The sequence below is a fragment of the Anoplopoma fimbria genome, chromosome 1 (assembly GCF_027596085.1).
Source record: "Anoplopoma fimbria isolate UVic2021 breed Golden Eagle Sablefish chromosome 1, Afim_UVic_2022, whole genome shotgun sequence".
NCBI lineage: Eukaryota > Metazoa > Chordata > Actinopteri > Perciformes > Anoplopomatidae > Anoplopoma > Anoplopoma fimbria.
In genome coordinates, this window is record NC_072449.1 from 25,885,795 (window position 1) to 25,903,375 (window position 17,581).

The window sequence follows — 17,581 nt, forward strand, 5'->3', positions numbered from 1 at the left end:
GCCAATATCCTCTATACATTACACAACACTAGCAATAATGCAAGGTGTGTGTGAAGTATGACCTATCATTTAAACAACTCGTGTTGCAAGTTCCCTTTGCTGGCATTGTACTGATGGGACATTACTTTAGAGTTATGGTAACTGGAATATGCACCTAAGAAATCAGTTGATGTCTTGGTAAAAGCATTTGATAGCAGAGTGAGGCAGGTGTGAAAACCTCAACATGTTCCTTCGGGGTACTCAGTAGGCTTTTTAGCACAAACATGCAGATGAAAAGATCTTCAAGTAAAACACACTGCCCCCCGATGGCTTAGTGCTGCTACTGGTAAAACAGAGTTCTCACAATTGATGTGTTTGTTGCTAAATATAAACATATGGGCTAAATATTTACTTCAGTATTTTAGACTATGTATACCTACATGTGAAGGCTGCAAATTATTCCACCACAGACAAACCACCAATCAAGGCAATAACACATATATCAAAATACGTAGTTAGTGAATTTAATAGATTTCAAATTACAAATGTTGTCCTTTGTGGTGCCGTCAGCAGCTTACAGCATTTTCCATACAAAATGAGAACACACAGGCATTTTTTTGCATTTATCAAAATGTTCCACAAAAAAAAATACAATAATTGGCTTGTTAAAATAAAAGCGTTATCGTTACATTTCTATTAAGATAGATCTGGAAATTGAATGTGGAATTATCTGGTGACTACATTTAAAGACCTTGTGGTGCTATATTCAAAAGTCAGATGGCCATTCCACCAAGCCGGCACTATTTCATTACATCACAAACTGCTACCGGGGTAGGGATACAAAAAAAGACTTGTAAAAAGATCCAGGATTTTGCTGCCAACATACAAACAATGGTAATAAAAAAAAAAAAACATTAAACAACCAAGCTTTTGTAAACATACCAATTTGCAAATGAAACACAACAGCAAAATCAGCTGCATGTACAGTGTGACATCATTGACAGGTTACACAGGACACTATACGCTCGTGTGACTTTCCATCCGTGTAACTGACTGCACCGTTTTATTATTAGTCCGCTGACAGTGGCCAACTGTCAACAGTAAACAGTGCAACCGTTAGTCGATGCAAACATCATTCAGTAACCATAAGCTTGGATGACAGAGTTGAATAGCTACAATATAAAACAAAAAATGGCAAAGTTAACTTATGCAAGAGAACAGATACAAGCTAGTTGTTCAGAAATAAAGGGTGTCAAACACAAGTGTTTCTCAAAAAGAACAACAGCTTGTTTTCTTTCCCCTCATTAAATACTACTTATCAATCCAGAGTGTTGGAGAATAAAGGCTTCAAAGAAAAGTTGTACAATTTGAAGGGTCAATTCATGGCTACAGTGCGATATGCGCATTGATCATTTGTTTAAACAGCTCGTAAAAAAAGAAAGAAAAATTGCACACCTCAATGCCAAACTCTTATATTGCAATTGCAATAGCATGCAGCATTTCCAGGCATCCTGTCTGAGCTAACTGTCATGAGGCACCACATCTGTCTGTTGATCAAACAAGTCAGACACCTTCAGTTATTAGCCAAGCCTGTCGACAGTGACACAAAGACGACCACTGTGGCACATCCTCCTATTCATGCCTCTGCACTGTCTGCTCGTGACTGAGCGGATGGAGGAAACCCAATATTTACGCCCACGAGCAGCTACTGTGTTTGGGACAATTTTAGTGCAGCAACACGGACTCATCAGTTAAGAGGGCGAAACCTGAAGCCATTTGGCTCTCCAGTGTTAACATCCCCAGCGACAAAGGCTTTGAAGTGCTCATCAGCCCAGTGTTTACTTTGGTCTAGGGTCGACTCTCAGAACCTCAGTGAACTGAGACCTCAGCGCGTTGAGTCCGTCGCTACAGGGGCCCCTCTAGTCAGTTCTTGAAGGCTCCGTAGCGGCTGGCTTTGCTAATGAAGTTCTTGAGCAGGTCGTGGTCCATGTCCGCAAAGGCCCGGGTCTGCGTGACAGCCGTTAGGTGGTTGACGCAAAACTTGAAGCAGAACTCCTCCAGGTCCTAAAAATGAAGAGGGCCGTCTGGTCAGTGCTGAGGTGTATAACTGACTAGCTACTTGTGAAGACCCCCCACACCACCACCACCACGGCGTTTGACTGTGTGCCAGGGGCTATGAGCTTACCCGCGCCTCATACTTGACAGCGGCAGAGAGCAGAGTGATGGCATTCTCCTCAGAAATGCCTCTCTTGATTGTTTCCTGGCACAGCCTCTTCAGCCGCGTCTCTCTGTAGTACGTGGCCAAGTCTAGCAGGCCTGCACATGGGGGGGGGAACAACACACAGGTGAGTGCGTTCAGGGACTTCTGCACAGACTTTCCGTGTGTAAAAGGACTGTGGTCCTTGTGTGGGCTTACCAATAGCATCCTCTGGTGGCAGGTTGATGGTGTCTGTGTAGAGGTACTCCAGAAAGGCTCGGTACACCAGGTATGAGAACTGTTGAATTTCTATGGCATCCTCATCAGTTTCATTTAGCAGTGCACGGAAATGCTCACACCTGGAGAGGGAAGAAAAGGATCGGACCGCTCCGGTGACATAAAAGATACCACATGATGAATGTGTGCTTAACAGCACTTTGAATCCCTACTGTATGAATCACTATCATGCAGTAGTGATTTAAAAACAATATCCTTCTTTCCAAGAACGTAGCATCATTGTGAGCTAAGGCAGTGCAGTCTGCACTTTGCATTACCCCCCAATGTAAATTTAATTAGCAGGACAAAATAATGAGACCCGAGGTTGATCACTGTGATCAGTCACACAAGTCGAGCAAGAACGTCCTAATTAACGTTCATGCTGTATGTAAATGGACTGAATATATGAATAAACTGCCTATAAAGAAGGGACAATATCTGCAAAAATGTGAAATGTTACAGCCTAATTTTGAAAAAAAACATTCAGAAGTAATGTGACAAATACGTGATTAGTAGTTAAGGAAACTAAAACTTAGTACATCTTTATATCTATTTATGTTTGTAAACATCAGTGTTCATGATTTGTCTGAATGCTATGTTAATCATGTTTCCTCTCTCATACAATTATACCTGAATCCCAGCACTAACCCAAGAGTTTAAAACTCTGAATAAGTATGTATATGTGTATTTATTGTCTGTGTCTGTGTAGTTGTATAGTATGTGTATTTATTGTCTGTGTAGTTGTATAGTATGTGTATTTATTGTCTGTGTAGTTGTATAGTATGTGTATTTATTGTCTGTCTGTGTAGTTGAGCTGCTGCAACACTTGAATTTCCCCATGGGGATCAATAAAGGAATATAATAATAATGTATCTACAGCTATAGGTAATATACTGCAAATGTTACTGTAACATTGTAATGTCAGAGTAAATTATGAAATATATATTCATAAATTCTTGTAATCTAACAAAGAAATTGGTCTTAATGCATGCTTCCTGCAGCAAAGCTGAGGCACTTTACCAACAATTATAGCCCACAGTATTTCTTCTTACTTGTTCCCTGTGGCCCTCTGCATTATAAATACTGATTACCATTTTCCCTCCCTGCTAATCTCTACTGGCTCGAAACACCCCCCCCCACCCCCCAATCATTTCGTCTCAGGACACGGTTGAGCAAACAACGGAGTCGTCATTCTCAAAGTGCATCCCAAACGTGTCATTTGCATGTGCTCTTGCCAAAGCACGCGCCCTGCTCGGTTTGCAAGCATCTCCGTGTGAGCGTGTGGAACGGCGTCGCAGACAGTCTGGCTCCTTCCTACTGACAGTGCAAAAGAGCAAGTGACTGGAACGCAGAGACTTTGTGTCCAAGTGTGGTTATAAAAAGAAAAGCAGGAAACAATAGGTCCGTCTTTGCTTCCCCGTGACATTAACAGGAAAGACGAGGAAACACAGTACTTCACTAGGTATATGATGAAGTCAGTATCATAAGACCAGTGTGTTTGCTATTATGGTGGCCACACAATTATTTGTTTCCTTTGATTTTATGCTTCTATAAGTAACAATCACGTAATTCTGCATCAAAGTGTTTTTCTGTTCCTCTGAAAATCCCACTGTGGTATACCAAGAGCCTTCATTACTCATGACCAAGCACAACCTCTAAATGTGAAAAATAGACTCATGTGACCAATATGAAAGCCAGGGTGGAGAAGCAGGATGTTCTGGTGAGGAAGAAAGGAAAATGATCTCTTAAAAAAAGATTCAAGCGAAGAAAAAAAAAAAGAGAGAAGTGGCTCAACATCAGAGAGGAAAATCAGGAAACAAAAGATGATTATGTGTATCCAAAAGTCATTCTGAATTGGTGTGAATAAGAATCAAAATAAGAAGATAGTCTAAGCAAAATATTGTTTACACATTGTTCTCCTCACCAGACACAGATTGGATTGGAACTGTGTTGTTTTGATTAGTTCTTCTGGACTTCCAATTCAATCTTTTAAGGAGGCAATATTGCACTAAAAAATATCATTAAAAATAAAATAAATAATATGAAGTTGCAAAAACTAAAAAAGTGCAAAAATAAATTCAGATTTTGACTTCGATCTTTGTGGGTCCTTGTTTTTTGTACCTGATTTTCAGCAGGGCTTTGTGAACATGGATACACTTCCCGTCAACCAAGAACTTCAGGTCGGAAATCTCTGGGCTGTCAAACTCCTTCTTCAGAGACTGGGCAATGGTCAGGTAGTCATCACCATCTGGCAAAAACAAAGAAAAGTGATTACATATTTTAGGAACAAGTAAATAACAGAATGTTTTATGAGGCCTGTCTTTGAAACTAGGTAAGGGCTGTATCAAGTGTTGTTTCTATTTTAAAGTCCTGTAAGAATATTTCACTGTAAAGATATAGCTCGACTATGTAAACAATCTTTTGTTAAAATATCATTAATTACTAAAAAAAATGAGTCCTTTATACCCTTTAGATACGAGTCTCTCTGGTACACCTACTAAAAAGGAAAGTCTAGAGAATCACGTTTTTTTTTGTTGCTTTTGCACAGGTGACAATCAGAAACAGATTGCACTCATGAGAGTGCTGAGGATTTAAGGGGCTTGTTAGTTGAACAGATTTTTCATTACCTTCACAAAATACAGTGTTAACAAAAAAAATAAAGAGTGACATGTTCATGCTCCTTAGTTTGAATCAGGTTCAAACGAAATCAGTCGGTAAACATATGATTGTTTGACTTGCACAGGAAACGGGCTTTCCTGTGTATTTCTTAGACCACTTCAAGGACTTTGTACCTATGACACACATTTGACATCTGCTCAGTATGTTTACCTCTGAGCTGTAAAGTAGAGTAAAGTAAATGAGACACGGTCAATTATTGAGGATGTTAGAGGGAATCTTGGGCTCTTCTTCAGTGTTTAAAATATAAATTTCCCTTAAACACTCTTACCTACTGAGAGGAGGTGCCACGTGACCGCTGGTGTGGCGAAGCAGGCAAACACGTCGTCTGTGCTGCTGAAATGGGTGAGGTGGGGGCTGGCTACAGCCTGACCTCGACACTGACCCCACATCAGAACCTGCCCGCTCTGGGTCTTGGCAGCTGACGTGTGGCTGGTGTGACATGCAGCCACCTCCACCATCCTGGGGGCAAGAAATCAGAATTTCAGACCTTAAAGTACTACTAATGTATAGCCTTCTTGGGCAGGTTGTATGAGGAAATAAGTCTAATAAAGAGGCAAAGAAGGTATTCTATCATAGACAAATAGATTTCTACAATGGGCTCTACAACTCTAATACTTCTCTAGAGTCAGCAATCTTTGAGGCATTCAGCAGCTAAATCTCTGAGGATCTTGTTATGGGGCCCTCAGTGACCTGTTGCTGTGGCAGAGACTTGTTAGTGCTAATTAAGGACAAGGTACTAACCTCTCCTTGTCAGTGTTTATTAGGGTGGGGAGAGCTTGGTTACTCTTGTTGCCTGTTCCCAGCTGCCCATACGAGTTGGCTCCCCAGGCGTAAACCATCCCCTCGTCTGTGAGTGCCAATGTATGTGCATATCCACAGGCAACCTGTGTAGGCAAGGGATCAAGCTGAATGTCAACTGAAATGAATCATCAAAAACAAGAGATTTACGAGATGCATCTCTCCCTAGGCTCTTACCTGGACGATGTTGACACCTTGGAGAGCAGCGATCCTGCATGGGGTCTGCTGGTTCCCGTTGTTGCCCAAACCTAGCTGTCCATTGCAATTGTAGCCCCAACCATAGATCTACACACAGGGGACGCATTGAGACCATGCACACACTACATCAAAGGCATTGGTTGTATTCTGTATTGTCAGAGCTAATTATTTTCTGCTTCTGTTAGCTTTTACACGCATATATTTTAAGTAATGTAAAAATCTGACAGCTCATATGCATTTAATGTCAATTCTTCGCGTCACACTCTTTTAGTGCATACATTCTGAGATGATCGCGGACTTCTTGGTGGAGAAAACACAACTTCTAAAGAATCGATATATTTCTTAATATATAAACACAAGAACATCAAATGATTAGCCATGCGTCTTATGTTCAGGGGAGTTACATGTTTGCATTAGCCAACCGCCTTCAAAAAAGGAGGACTGCCAACTGCCAAACAACTGACCTACTGGTAGCACTGATTCGCTTGTTGTTCATGCAGATTGACGTGATCCATTACCTCTCCATTGTCGAGTACAGCCATAGAGCAGAGCTGACCACAGGCTATGTTCACCACCACTTTGTTCTGCAGGCAGCTGCTAACCCGCCGCGGCGTCGGCTGGTTGGCCGTAGACCCTGAACCTACTTGGCCTGAGTTGTTGTAGCCCCATGCGAAGACCTGAACACGGAGAGAAATGTTCACTGTCCAAAGAGACACGCAGATCAAGCAGAGAAGCAACTCAGGAGCGGACACAACTGATGACAGGTTACCTCTCCATCAGTCGTGAGGGCAATAGTGTGGTGGGAGCCACAGGCCACCTCCGTCACTCTCTTGCTGAGGAGGTTGGTGGAAACAAGGGCGGGGGTCAGTCCGTGGTTGGTGGTGCCATTGCCCAGCTGGCTGTAGCCGTTATGGCCCCAAGCAAACACCTCTCCGTCTACGGAGCAGCAGGGAAACTTTCATTCATGTTGTCTCAATGGTTAATATTTTATCATTAGATAAGAAGCATTCGACTTCACATGATTTAAAACAGAGTAGAAGGATAAAAGGTATTCAGGTTATACTCATATACGTTATTAGACTCTAATAATCTACCAACATATGTTTAAGCACTATTTTGTTATAATTCTGTAATTTTTGATCGTGTATTGGCAGCATTAAAACAGCGCTAACACAAAACATGATTCTAGACATTTGCATGTTTCCTGAAGATACGTCCCCTCAAACAAGTTTTTTGGACTGGATTACCTGCAGTAGAGATAACAACATGCGGCCCCGTTCCATAGCTTAGGGACACAATCTTCTTTCCACACAAGACATCAATCCGGCGCGGTTCTATAGTGCTTTGAAGGTCTCCGAGGCCTAAACAACCGCTGCAGTTGGTGCCCAGAGCAAAGACCTGCAAAGAGCAAACGTCACTGATGAAATGGTACCAATATTTATAAATGACACATTCTTCTTTTTTCTGATATATACGGACCCCACAGCAAATACAAAATATTTGTTGAGACAACATACTGGGAGGACGCTGAATAACGTCAAAAAATGTATTTGATGTTTTGAAATGAGGTAAGAGTCAAAAGTCTGATAAATCATTTCATGGTCTAAATGAAATGTTCAAATCTTTTTCAACTGTCCCACTTGAATTCCTTAATATGCAACTGGCAAGCAAATAATAATATTTTCATGATTGCTAATCCGTCTTTTATGTTTTTGATCAATTGCCTAAGAAGTCTACAAAATGTCAGAAGTTCCAAGTGCAGAGATTTTTTACTTTGTGTCAACTGACTGAGAAATGAATTGACTAATTATTTAAGCACCACTCATACACAGAAAAACTACACTTGCAATCAAAATGTTTTTTTTGTGAGATTCCTTTTTTCATAAATACTTTGGCATTTTATTTCCCAGAATATTTGTATGCTTTATGAAATAATATTAACTGAAGTACTAACTGTGCAGGCAAGGCAGAATTAAATGTACCCTGCCATTTAAAGCGAACCTGCCAAAATATACATTTTATTACGCCACCAGTTACTGCTCCAAAAACATAAACTGCTTGGGCCACAGGGACAAACAAATGAGCAAGGGTGGCAAGATGACACACGACCTTTACCTTTCCACAGGATAAAAATGGAGCTTGCTCGGGTATTAGGCCTGTAAGGCTAAAGATAGCCTCATTCTATCTGCTTATCTCTCTACCTGGAACTGCAACCTGTATCAACAACAGAATGCGAGACCTGCAGCACTTTTCTGTCCACTTTTTCGTCGACAATAATCAAACCAATATTATGAAGGTAGATTAAGTCTAGCAGGTCTTGCAACACATCTTCATGTAAACAAGAGGATTAGAGCACGCTTGCTTAAAGCCAAAGCGTTACCTCATCATTAACGGTGACATAGAGGGCTTCATTTGCAGCGCTGCCAAAGACACAAGCCTGCCGAATAAGCCGTAGTTCGTCAGGAGGAAGGAGCGCAAACACTGGCCACTTCCCCACGTCCAGCATACTACTCAGCTGTGAAAGAAGAGAAAACACTGTTAGACAAATGTGAATATGAGTCATCCAGAAATGTTGGTGAAAAGATATAGTGTACAAAGGCAGGAAATGTGGAGAAAGGCCTTAACCAAATATATATATGAATCATAAACTTAACAGTGACTTGACAGCATACAAATTCCTATTGCTGTTGTTGACAGCAAGATTACAAATAGCAAACATCTGATCAAAAGAGGGCCAAACTAGTTTTAATAATATGCCAAATTGTGACTACTATAGACTGTAAATTATAAAATTGTCCAGTCTGTAGCAACCAATGCATAAAGTAAAAGCTGAGAGGAGGTTTTCCATGTCTTAAAGTGCCCAACACAGACAGCAAGTGGGCACTGAGACCAGTTTTGTAGACAGATTAAAACATGTTTACAGTTTGTTTACTCTCAGGAGTGAAGTCCATGTTATTCCACCTCGACATTTTTCTTTGCTCTACCATATCTAAAGCATTATGCAGTATTTCCAGTACAATGTGAACTAAGTCATATGTGAAGGATGCAGTCTTCTTTTAAAACTTACTTCATAACTTTTGTCCAAGATCAATACTACTCATAATACCTCCTTGTCTGCTATTGTAAAACTGCCTTCACCCAAACTCATATCAGACTCACTGGTAAAAAAAAACAAAAAAGGGCATTGGGAATACCTTTTTCACGATAACTGGAAAAGAGTAGACCTCAGCTGAATTACAAGCAAATTGTAATCTTTATAATAATTAAGAAACTTCAAAGGGTATTGAAACATAGCATAGCCACAGTTGCTCCACATATGGCAAATGTGGAGCAACTGTCTCTCAATGATCAATAACATAAGAGTTGTACTTGGTATGAACCCAGACCTAATGAACTAACCGATCCCCACCTGCAGTAAGCCTGCACACGGATTTGAGACGTGCAGCACTTCAGATCAACCAAAGAGGACACACATAAACATCTCAAAAGTTGCGTCGTAAGACTTTCATCCTTTGTGTAGCAACTTGCAACACAAAAAGGTTGCTTCAGTGTATCTACCATTACCCTGATTATCAACCTAGACTGTCCTACACCAAACTTTAAAGCTAGTTGTCGTAAGGAGTGGTGCTGTTGACGGTGGACTTGAACGTTACCTTGACGTCGTCCTAGCTAGTGTTTCGTCCGCGGTGTCGCTTTCTAATAACTGGACACTGAAGCATTGACAAGTTGTCAGCAAACATATTGACGAATCAAGTTGCAGATGGATTCATCTCGGCAGTCTGCTATGGCTAGCTGCTGTGGTTGCACCTTGTTATAGTTAGCTTGGAGCGCTGCGTTAGCGACTGACAAAAACACACTACCGTACTTCCTGTACTAAGATGGTGCATTCAGGAAAGTCGGAGATGGGACCTTCTAACTTTTGTTATGGGCAAAACATTATCATATCATATTAGTAATTGAAATATAATTGTAACATTTAAATCCTGTTTTGTGAAGCAGCTGTCTGTATAAACAAAAAGTGCGAAGCAAATAAAATAAATTTACTGTCTGTAAATATTATATTTCAGTTATTGTGTTTTTCTACTGTTTTTATTGCTTATTTATAATACTTGTTTTTTATTTTTATTTTTTATTTTTCATTTTTCATTTTATTTTTACCTTGTCTTTCTTACTATGTCTCTTGTGTGCACTTTAACTCTATGCTGCTGTAAGCCTGCAAATTTCCCCGCTGCGGGACTAATAAAGGATTATCTTATCTTAAATAAATATATTTTTCTAATTAAAACTCCAATACTTTATCAGTTTAATTTGCATGGGTGAAAAGGATAATCCATAAAACTAAAATTGACAATTGCAAGTAAATAAAGTTATTGTATTATCTCCATTTGTAATGATTGACTGATTGTATAGAAATACATTGAAACATATGCAATGCTGATTAAATAAAGATTTGATTTAGGGTGATAAGTAAATTGGATAATTTATTTGCAGCTTAATTAATTGTATGTGCTTACATTGATTTTAACATCATACCATCTTAAACGTTACTAAACTATTCTTTATTTCATTTGAAAAAAATTGTATCAAGTAACGTAAACAATATTTACATTGTCCTCAGAGGCACCTGTTACAAATGCTACTTTCATGACAGTGTTCTCACTTTCATGACTATTTATCATAATGTATCTGGGTATCTTCCCCCTTTGCTTACTGAAGACCCTTTGCTTTGATTTAGTTTTACATGGAATGCGGAATTATTATTATAATTTTTTTTATGTTGTTGTTTCGAAGTCTGCTTTGTGAAAATAAACATGACCAAATGTGACACCTCTCCATGCAGCTCTGATGCTCATAACACACTAAAACAATGGTCTGATGGATTAAAATCAAACAAAAAGTGTAAAAGTTAACCTGAGGGTGGTGTCAGAGGAAAGGTCATGTTGTAACTCGAAAGGGTTCAGTCTCTGTATTGTGGACTTTTTGGGATATATTGGTCTAAGCTGTTTTGTCAGTCTGAGCTGTACTCGGGCCAAGCTGTTCTCAGAATGTTATGCTAATGTTCATCTGCATGTTAATGTGCATATACAGGTTAACTTGTGCAAGTGTCTGGGCTTGTATGTTATTCATTCTGCTTATTTGCTAATTGGTCTGTGCTTATAAATCTGGCATGTTTACATGATAGGCTCAAGTGCATTGTCCCCTCTTAAATGAAATAAACATAAAAAACATGTTAGATGCATGTCAAAATGAATACATTTACATTTAGTATGCAACATTTAGCATGTTAGCGTTAAAAGTTAGCTTGAATTAAACAACCCCCATCCAACACCCTGATCTCAATTCAATTTCTCTGATATCATTTTGTCACACTGATGTTTCAGATCATAAATAGGATCTAAATACTACTAGGCTAGACTTTAGACTATTATCCCTGCCCTGTATTCTTTCATCAGTAACAATCTTAACCAATTGATGCATGGGAGATTCATTATCGTGCATGAACTAATTTAGATTAATTTACATTTAAGTTAGTTTTTTGACACCTACAAAACACACCTCTTCCTTCAGAGGTATATCATTTCAGTAACTCTGTGGCTGCAAAGGAGTTAGTAAACAAACTTGAGTTATGATATTGAAATGATCAGATCTAAGTCAAATGTCTTACCTGCTAGAATAACTCAACTTGGTGTTGGTGTTTGGCCTGTATCCATTTTTGTTCTCAGAAACAAAATAAACAATAGAGATATTTAAGTGTATTGTTTTCCTAGAGAGATTATCAATAGTCCACCACTTATGTGGCAATATAGAAACAGTACAAAACAATATACCAAAAAGCAAAGGGATGACAAAAATGATTTACTAGTTAACTAACCCCCCTAACCCAAAAATAACAAATACAATACTTAAACTGTATGTAATACATAGCAACCAGCAGGTGGAGCCATGGATAACATATCAATGCATGACTTATTGCTTGTGTTTATGCAAACGCTTTACAGAGCCTAATTTGATGTGCTAGTATTTTATGTCAAGGTACATTCATAGCCTATGTGTTGGTGAGTATAATTTGTGTCTTAAAAACAATCTGTGATGTAATATTTCAATAAATATTTCCATTTCCACGTGCACCTTTCACCCTATTTCACGTGCACCCTGTCATAGTATATTACAGATAGTGTTTGCACATGTTTGTTTCTTGGGTGAAATAAAAGTCCCTTATTGAAATATTTCATTTTGATGCCACTCATTTTATGTTAAACAGTTTCTTAATATGTTATTTAGCTGTTCCAAGGGTTGTGGTTAAACAATTGTTCTGCCAGTCTAAGTTAGAGTTTGGCACTGTTGCGTACCATGTAATCTAAAAGGCTTCATACAACCAAGACATGCTATGTGAATATGCTTTGAAGTATGTACTGTGATACTGGATTGTGATCGATTGATTGATTGATTGATTGATTGATTGATTGATTGATTGATTGATTGATTGATTGATTGATTGATTGATTGATTGATTGATTGATTGATTGTCTGTGATGTTACCTGTCAAACCTCAATATCAAGTAGCTGGGACTTTGTGACAATCAGGAGGTAGAGCCATGGGAATTAAGCACCCATATGCAACCTTTAAAGTCTCACATGGGAGACATTATGATTTATTGTAAGATAGATGAATAGATAGATAGATAGATAGATAGATAGATAGATAGATAGATAGATAGATAGATAGATAGATAGATAGATAGATAGATAGATAGATGGATGGATAAATAGATGGATGGATGGATAAATAGATAGATAGATAGATAGATAGAATGATAGAGATAGATAGATAGATAGATGAGATAGATAGATAGATAGATAGATAGATAGATAGATAGATAGATAGATAGATAGATAGATAGATAGATCAAATAGTATTTCATAGTGAATGAAAAAAAATGCATAAAACACATTTGAAATTCATTAATTTCCAGTTTACGTATTGGTAATAATAATAAATATATTTTTTGTACAAGGAAGCATGTTAAAGTGAGTGCTCAGTACCAATAGTATCCTATGAAGGCAACGTGAAGCTCCTTAAAACCCAAAAATGTAGAGTTCAACTTCACTGCACGATGTACTGACCACAACCACGATGTGAGCTAAACTAAAACAACGTGACAATACTATAAGTGTTCCTCTTCTCTATCTTGGAATTCGGGATTCGTCATGATTTGCTGTAACCCGCGCATGCGCAGACCGAGCCCTGTAAGCGATGGTAAATTCCTGACTTTTATGCGAGGAGCAGGGCTGGATGTTATCTCGATAAAACTGGCAACCAGGGTGACATTGCCGATGCTTGGCACCGCAGCTGTGTCTCGCTAGTAAACTTCGCTCTGTTTTAGTGATAGTCAGTGCGAGTGATCTTCGTTCGTATTACGAGAAAAAGCACATCTTCATCTGGCTAACTATTAGCTTGCTAGCATTATTGCTAACGCTAGCATGTCACAGTTTGCCTCGTCTTGTGTTCGTCTAGGTAGATAGCAAGGTGTCCACATCTCGGGAGAGGAGCCGGTCGTGACGTTGAACATTTGTGGAGGAGCTGCAGAGGAGTCGTCACTGTGTAGTCTGTGCAGACTGACTGGGTGAGTAACGTTAGCTGCATGCTGCACACAGTCTGTGCTGTGTTTAACAAGGTGCATTGTATGGTTGTCGTTTGTGACATCTGGCATAATGTTAAACACACACACACACACACACACACACACACACACACACACACACACACACACACCTGTAGCTAGAGTAAACAAATGTCTTGGCTGCCAGGCTGCTAACCTAACAGGTTGCTTAGTATACGTCAGCTTTTGCAGACAAGGAACATGACCTCTTGTAGTATAACTAGTGCGACATGGTAAGCATGCCGGTAGTTGATACAGCAGAGATGGGTTTAGCTTAGTGGGTAAACTGTAAGACCAAGTCAAATACATGCACTAAATGGATAACCAGCTGTTACAACGTGTAAAGCTGTCTGGCATAGAGAAAACAATGATTCAGGTGTTAAAGGTAAACCGACAAATTAGAGAATTGGTTCAAACCTATATCAATTTAAGTCATTACCAGAAACTAATTATACACTTGAAGCCTTGTTTCTCCTCATCATTGTCATGTTTTTGTCTATGCCCTTTGTCTACTTAACAACAAGGAACACACATAATTGTTGTCTAGGCTCAATTTCCTATTATTCCACCCTTTCAGAGTGTTTTCCCCATCTCACCAAAACTGAAAAACAGCTGCTGTGCCCTCCTCTATCAGCCACAGTCAAATATGTTCCACAGTCAACAACAGATGTTACCACAATTTCGATATAGAAACAGTGTGCTGCATCAGGAAAGGCTATGCACAGGCTTTAGTGAAATGCAGTTGCAATGGACTTTTAACACCAGGGTCAACTGATGTTTTTAACTGAGGGTGTGGGGACTTTTGATTATTTATCATCAACTTTTACAGCCACATCTTTTCCTAGAGAAGGCACAGGAGCAAAGATGGGGAAGTACCGACACTATGTGTTTTTCCAGCAGGTAAAGTAGCACTCTTTCAGCCTTCACAGGTTACTCTTAATACTAAAAACTGAAGTATAACAAGAAGACTTTATCACCAATTCACCCTTGTGAATGATGTCATATATGGAAAATGAATAATTAACTTTCAAGTGTTATTTTCCAATGTGAGTATAGAATGCCATTTGGAGTTTCCTAAAGCCTGTGAACTGTGGGTGGTCAGGGGCAAATAAGAGAACAAAAGTGTTTGGGTTTGGCAAATCATTTTAGACTTGAGAATGAGTCAACTTGAAATTGCCTTTCTTTAGAGAGTAAAATGCCAAGTGATTGAAGTGATTGACTCAGAGGCCTAAATATATCACATGCCGGTCCTCCACTGCTAGCAATAGTTTCCTCAAACCCATTATATTGACCATCACACTGTGAACTGACTTTGTTGTTTAAGCTTAAGGATGGGAGGGGCTAAAGCTAACAGATAAGCCAGATCACTGTAAGGTTTAGAGGCGCATGCGCTAGATTGTAATTAGGTTCAAGGACACGTGTAACATTTCTCTCATGGTGTTCTCTTTTTTTAATTTTTTTTACAGAATTTCTGAGAACCAGAGTTCATGTATTTCTTCTCACAAGTGATCACTCAGTGTGGCCCTTTTATGTCATTGCAGTGTATTTAAAGGATCTGTATCCTTCCTAGATACTCTCATAGGGTTTGACTTGACATGAGCTTAAGTATTATCCCTCTTGTTTGATATGCATTTGTCGATTGCTTGAATTTACTAGACATTATATGCCTCTATGGGTCAGCTTTTGAAGAATTTTGTTTTTTTATGTAAAGGATCTGAGCACACATTGGACAGCAGTATGTACTTGTATTTGTAATGTGGCCCCTCTCTTTGGTTTGCAATCAGTCTGGTTTGGATGGAATAAATGGTCCAACCTGGCCGCTCAGCTCATTGATGGCATTAGAAAATATCTTTCACAGTCATCTGAACTGGGCTGCTGTGCCAAAATGCTGCCAGTGCATGACTGGCAGTGAAAAATAGTGGATGTGCTTCAAAATTAATTCTGATGTGCTCCAAATTCCCACTCAGTGTGATTCAGCTAGTTACAATGTCTTCACTGCGAAAAGTGCATTTAAAGGTTATTTGCGTCCCATTGCCGAACAATTGTTTCCAAATAATATTCACAGTGTCTTTTTTTATTGTATTGCATATTGTCACTCTGTGAAATTGTTTGTAATAGAAACAAAAAAAGATTGCAACATCTCTAGAAATTGGTAATCTATTTAGTAATGTTCACTAAGATCCTATCAAATTGTAGTAATAAGTACGAATATCCACATCCATTCACCCTTTTCTTCATATGGCCATCCTTTCATCCACCCATGATCCTTCATTTTCATAACCTGCTTAAATCTTAAAGCCAATAACAACAAGAATGTTTCTTCTTTTGTTGTTTTATTCAACCTGTAAAACATAAAGAAATCACACTTGTCATGGTATTAAGAGTAAGCCTAGTTAATCATACATTTCATATACATATAGTGATTGACAATTTGTTTCGAGTTCAAATTAAAGGCATTCACATCCCAAAATGAATACAAATAGGTGATAATGTTCTCACTCTGTATACTATGGGAGGGGAGCGAGAAACCACATCCTGTGGAGATTCTGGGTAAATGAAGTTCTCAGCAGAGGTTGAATGACTGGCTGGATGACTCAAGACTATGACACCACAAGTCTTCATGGTATACTTTGTGCATTTTCATTGATTGCAGTGTCTTTGTTGCAGGAGTTCCTCTTCAGTGGTGTGAATGAGGGAGACATGGCAGACCACACCTCACCTCTGGAGTCCGGCCAGCTTCTCAGCCCTGAACTCCCAATCCTGGCCTCACCACCACCCCCAGCCATGGTCAATGGAGAGGGCCCCCAGCAGGTACACTCAGATCCCTCTGCCCTCATGTCTCCCTGCTATTAGTCACAGTTGCTGCATTGTCAAGTCTGATATGCCCAAATTGACTTTTAGCAATCTACCTTGTAATTAAAGTTGAAGGGATTTGTAAGAAGCAGTGCCTCTGGCTTGCTCAACTACTTGGAGAAAAACACATAACAGTTTGAAATATATATATATAATATATATATATATAATATATATATATATATATATATATAATAAAAACACCATTATAGCTTGTGCTAGCTTCTTTGGTGTTTGTCAGAAATATCTTTACAATAACACTGGGCTGCCGTAAAATGCACTGCATTCATGGACTTAATCAGTAAAACTGGGAAATTTTAGCATGTGCACTTAAAGCACTTAAGCGTGTACTACAGTAGTAGCACTAAAGGCAGTGGCATAGTCTATGGTTTGACCAGCGCAGCAGGGGAAACAGTAATGTGGTATTTGGCCAGATATGTATTCCAGCAGAGGCTGGAGCCAGGCTTGTGTGTGGGTCAGGCAATAATAAATTAAAAGGTGCCTGCATGTCTGTTAAAATAATTTCTGTAGAAAAATCAGATGCCACTGTATGAATTGGTTTAATCAATGAATTAATGAATATTAAACTTTTGCCTCAACTTGCCACAGCAGTATTTTCAAAAAACATCTTTGACTCTATTGGGCTGATGTACTCTCAGTCTGTTTCATTGTTGTATATGTTTTCTGATACATTTATATTGACAATGGCATACAACATGTACCTCTTGTGAAACCTGCTACATTTGGTGGCTTGTTTCAGATGCTAAACTAAATATGCACATTTGGCTAAGCACTGAAACAAGTATTGAAACAAACCAAAGGGTCCTGGTGTCCTCTCTCAACAATTTGCTCATGCAACGTATTTCATAGGCAACAGGTGCTTGTTAGTTAGGCACCACAACTCTCTCGGTTTCTGAGAGCAGCCTCTGCTGTAAGGGTA

General features: G+C 39.1%; 2 protein-coding genes across 4 annotated transcripts in view; one reads left to right on the top strand and one right to left on the bottom strand.

Annotated features, from left to right (window-relative positions):
- Nucleotides 1-489: 489 nt before the first annotated feature.
- rcbtb2 (regulator of chromosome condensation (RCC1) and BTB (POZ) domain containing protein 2) lies at nt 490-10,005 on the bottom strand. Of its 2 annotated transcripts, none has more exons than XM_054600861.1 (12): nt 9,781-10,005; nt 8,508-8,642; nt 7,375-7,525; nt 6,897-7,063; nt 6,646-6,804; nt 6,107-6,214; nt 5,873-6,015; nt 5,400-5,590; nt 4,574-4,700; nt 2,396-2,535; nt 2,165-2,295; nt 490-2,043 (listed from the first exon to the last, which is right to left on the bottom strand). In XM_054600861.1, exons 2-12 carry the CDS (start codon nt 8,631-8,633, stop codon nt 1,903-1,905), a joined length of 1,584 nt encoding a protein of 527 aa, XP_054456836.1. In that variant the 5' UTR covers nt 8,634-8,642; nt 9,781-10,005; the 3' UTR covers nt 490-1,902. The 2 variants fall into 2 exon arrangements, with proteins under 2 accessions (XP_054456836.1, XP_054456837.1); XM_054600862.1 differs by lacking the exon at nt 9,781-10,005 and adding an exon at nt 8,782-8,845.
- Nucleotides 10,006-13,333: 3,328 nt separating this feature from the next.
- The window catches only part of fndc3a (fibronectin type III domain containing 3A), a 43,555-nt gene continuing 39,307 nt past the window's right edge, over nt 13,334-17,581 (top strand). Inside the window, exons 1-3 of one of the 2 annotated variants that reach the window (XM_054624946.1) lie at nt 13,334-13,385; nt 13,644-13,752; nt 16,456-16,599. In XM_054624946.1, coding sequence (XP_054480921.1) covers nt 16,489-16,599 — 111 coding nt within the window. In that variant the 5' untranslated portion in view covers nt 13,334-13,385; nt 13,644-13,752; nt 16,456-16,488. The remainder of the gene's footprint in view (nt 13,386-13,643; nt 13,753-16,455; nt 16,600-17,581) is intronic. The other variant, XM_054625020.1, reaches the window with a different exon arrangement.

What these genes read in the sequence shown, in the direction of transcription:
- rcbtb2 (XM_054600861.1), bottom strand. Translation starts at nt 8,633, where the DNA reads ATGCTGGACGTGGGGAAGTGGCCAGTGTTTGCGCTCCTTCCTCCTGAC. An exon ending in CCCTCACGACTGATGGAGAG is followed by an intron (nt 6,805 to 6,896) that starts GTAACCTGTCAT and finishes CTCCGTGTTCAG; the next exon opens with GTCTTCGCATGGGGCTACAA. An exon ending in AAGGTGTCAACATCGTCCAG is followed by an intron (nt 6,016 to 6,106) that starts GTAAGAGCCTAG and finishes TTGCCTACACAG; the next exon opens with GTTGCCTGTGGATATGCACA.